We start from the raw sequence: 2,523 nt of genomic DNA on the forward strand, positions 1-2,523 counted from the left end.
AAAATTCAAAAAAAGGCCCAAGAAACCAGCCACAACCATGGCTATGCTTCCAGCATATGACTTGTTGGAGTTGTATGGAAGCTTTTCTTTCCCTAAACGTCTCCCCACTATGTCTGCTACACCTGGAAGCATATAGAACAACATCAACAATGGGTGAAAAAACAAAATATATCTACAGCCACGGCATGAAGGTAGGCAGCAGATTATGCTGCGCACGAATAAATTTGTTCTGGGATCTATAGTGCCAATTAATGCAGATACACATACCATCTCCGGCGCATAAGTTGCAGATAAGTGCTATAGCAATTGGAGATGTTCTCCACAATACAGAAGTGGCCAAAGCTATAGCAGTAACATAATACAATGGTGCCTTGAGAAATTCCCTGTGTTCAATAGCAATAATAGGTAAAAAAAGGAAAAGAATTAAATAACTAAAAGTTGGCATGTGTAAATGTGCAACCTGTGGTCTCCAGATCGGCTCAATATTTTGACTACTGCTTCATTTTTTCTTATTCCTAGCCCCAATAGAAGAGTCCTTAAAATATTAATCGCAGACGGAAGTGCAGCAAGGAAAGGAGCATACCTTCCCGAACTGTATAAATTATAAAGAATTAGTATAGAATACCAAGATGCTGATTTAAATTGACAGGTTCATTTCAGAGTTTTATTACCTGAAAAGGGGCCAAAAGAGCAAGGGTACCATCCCAATAGTTATGTGCATAAGTTTCCTATTGAGTCTCTGCATCCAGAAAAAGGACATTTATCAATACAAAGTGCCTATGAAGTTGCACATTTCATTATAGCAGACACACTCATTGACTCATACATAGCTATGTAACATGTTTAGCATATTTAGTGCCAAATGTAGGCCATGGCACGTAGTTAACTTTTGTGAGCAATAACTGAGTAGGCAACCCTAGATGTCATCTGGAGGCTCTGAATTCGTGACATATTGACAGACCAAGGAGAACGAGCTCTTCGTCGGCCATGTTGCCATGCTTGGCTTTGCAGTGAGTACTCCCTGATTGACGAAGAATCAGAGGAAGAAGCAGTACTGAGTACGGCATGTCCGGCATGCTCACTAGCCGTGCCGGCTTGGTCATCATGGTCGCGGGGGTGCATGGCAGGTGTTTAACGAAATGTATAAGTCAAAAGTAAGTTTTACTCCGTTATATACATGGGATTGGTTAGGTCCGGCCAAAACTTAATGGAGCAAAAATACTCCACTAAGGATTTACTCCGCCGAATTCTCCTTTATTTTTAGGGGACCGGTTAGAAATGCCCTTACATCGAATTTGACAAGATTTTTGATACATACCTGAATTTGTCGAGACCCGGCAGCTCCTCTAGGCCTTCACGCTCCTTGGATTCACTAGAGTCTGAAGTCTGGTAGCCAGGGAACTATTATTTGTACAACACTACATCGACACATAATATGTTCAATTTTATGGTTCGACGAATAACCATGTCGATGTTTGTAAGATTACATTTTTTATCTGTTTATATATGGTAGTGGTAATTACTAAAATGTTCACATTCGTCGTCATTTTTTTAGGAGGACCGTCCTGGTTTCAAATTCTAGCTCCGTCACTGATGACATCGGTCGTAGAATAAATTGCAAATAGGATGGGCTGTACAGAACCCAATGGGTCATGAACTGGGCTTCTGTTTTTTTCTTTTTGAACAAGGAACTGGGCTTCTGTTAATTAGGCTGTATAATAGAATTCATCTTTCACTCCAACGGTTGATCTGGCGTAGGAATAACACATCAAAGGGCTAGAGCAACTGAACAAGTGCAGTTCACTACTAGAAAACTAGTGCACAGTTATTTAGTACGTAGTACTCTCACCATGATCAGATATAGAACTATATTTTGAACGATAGCTGGAAAAAGATCACAAACGTATTCTAATTACAATTACAAGCAATTCATGCACATATTTTTTTATAAATAATTCATGCACAGAATTCACCCATCACATTTGTGTATAACCATTTCATTGAACATTTGTGTTTATATCTGACAATAGCAGCTAGACTTCAACTTAGCATGCGGACTTAAGATGTCCCCCCCCCCCTATATAGAGTTATCAGGGTCCGAGTTACAAAATCCGAACGTTCGAGACTTATCGGGGTCCATTCATCATTAGTTATTACACTTGAAGTACTATCATTTACTGACCAGATCGCAGACGCTGCGCTCGACAAGCCCCTGGAAGAAATGGAAGAGGCCGTGGGCGACGCCTGCGGTGAGGGCCGAGGACACGAGCAGTGGCGTAGCTAGGGGGTGGCCAGGGTCACTGGTAGAAAAAGAGGCTTCCGTCCAGCCCCATTAGTCGCGAAACTGTAGGAACCGCGACTAATGAAGTCTTTAGTCGCGGTTCGGCAGACGAACCGCGACCAAAGGCCTGGGCCCAGGGCGCTCGGTGGCCAGCTGGTGCACGTGAGGGGCTTTAGTCGCGGTTGGCCAGGCCAACCGCGACTAAAGGTGCGCAAAGGCCTTTAGTCGCGGTTGGCCAGGCC

General features: G+C 42.9%; 1 protein-coding gene across 1 annotated transcript in view; it reads right to left on the minus strand.

Moving 5' to 3' along the window:
- Positions 1–2,523, minus strand: part of LOC123057026 (probable phytol kinase 2, chloroplastic) — a 13,575-nt gene that overhangs the window by 1,861 nt on the left and 9,191 nt on the right. The window contains exons 2-5 of the mRNA XM_044480202.1: positions 672–739; positions 461–592; positions 268–383; positions 29–122 (exon numbers count right to left, since the gene is read on the minus strand). Coding sequence (XP_044336137.1) covers positions 29–122; positions 268–383; positions 461–592; positions 672–739 — 410 coding nt within the window. The remainder of the gene's footprint in view (positions 1–28; positions 123–267; positions 384–460; positions 593–671; positions 740–2,523) is intronic.

The sequence above is a fragment of the Triticum aestivum genome, chromosome 3A, assembly GCF_018294505.1.
Source record: "Triticum aestivum cultivar Chinese Spring chromosome 3A, IWGSC CS RefSeq v2.1, whole genome shotgun sequence".
Taxonomy (NCBI): Eukaryota; Viridiplantae; Streptophyta; class Magnoliopsida; order Poales; family Poaceae; genus Triticum; species Triticum aestivum.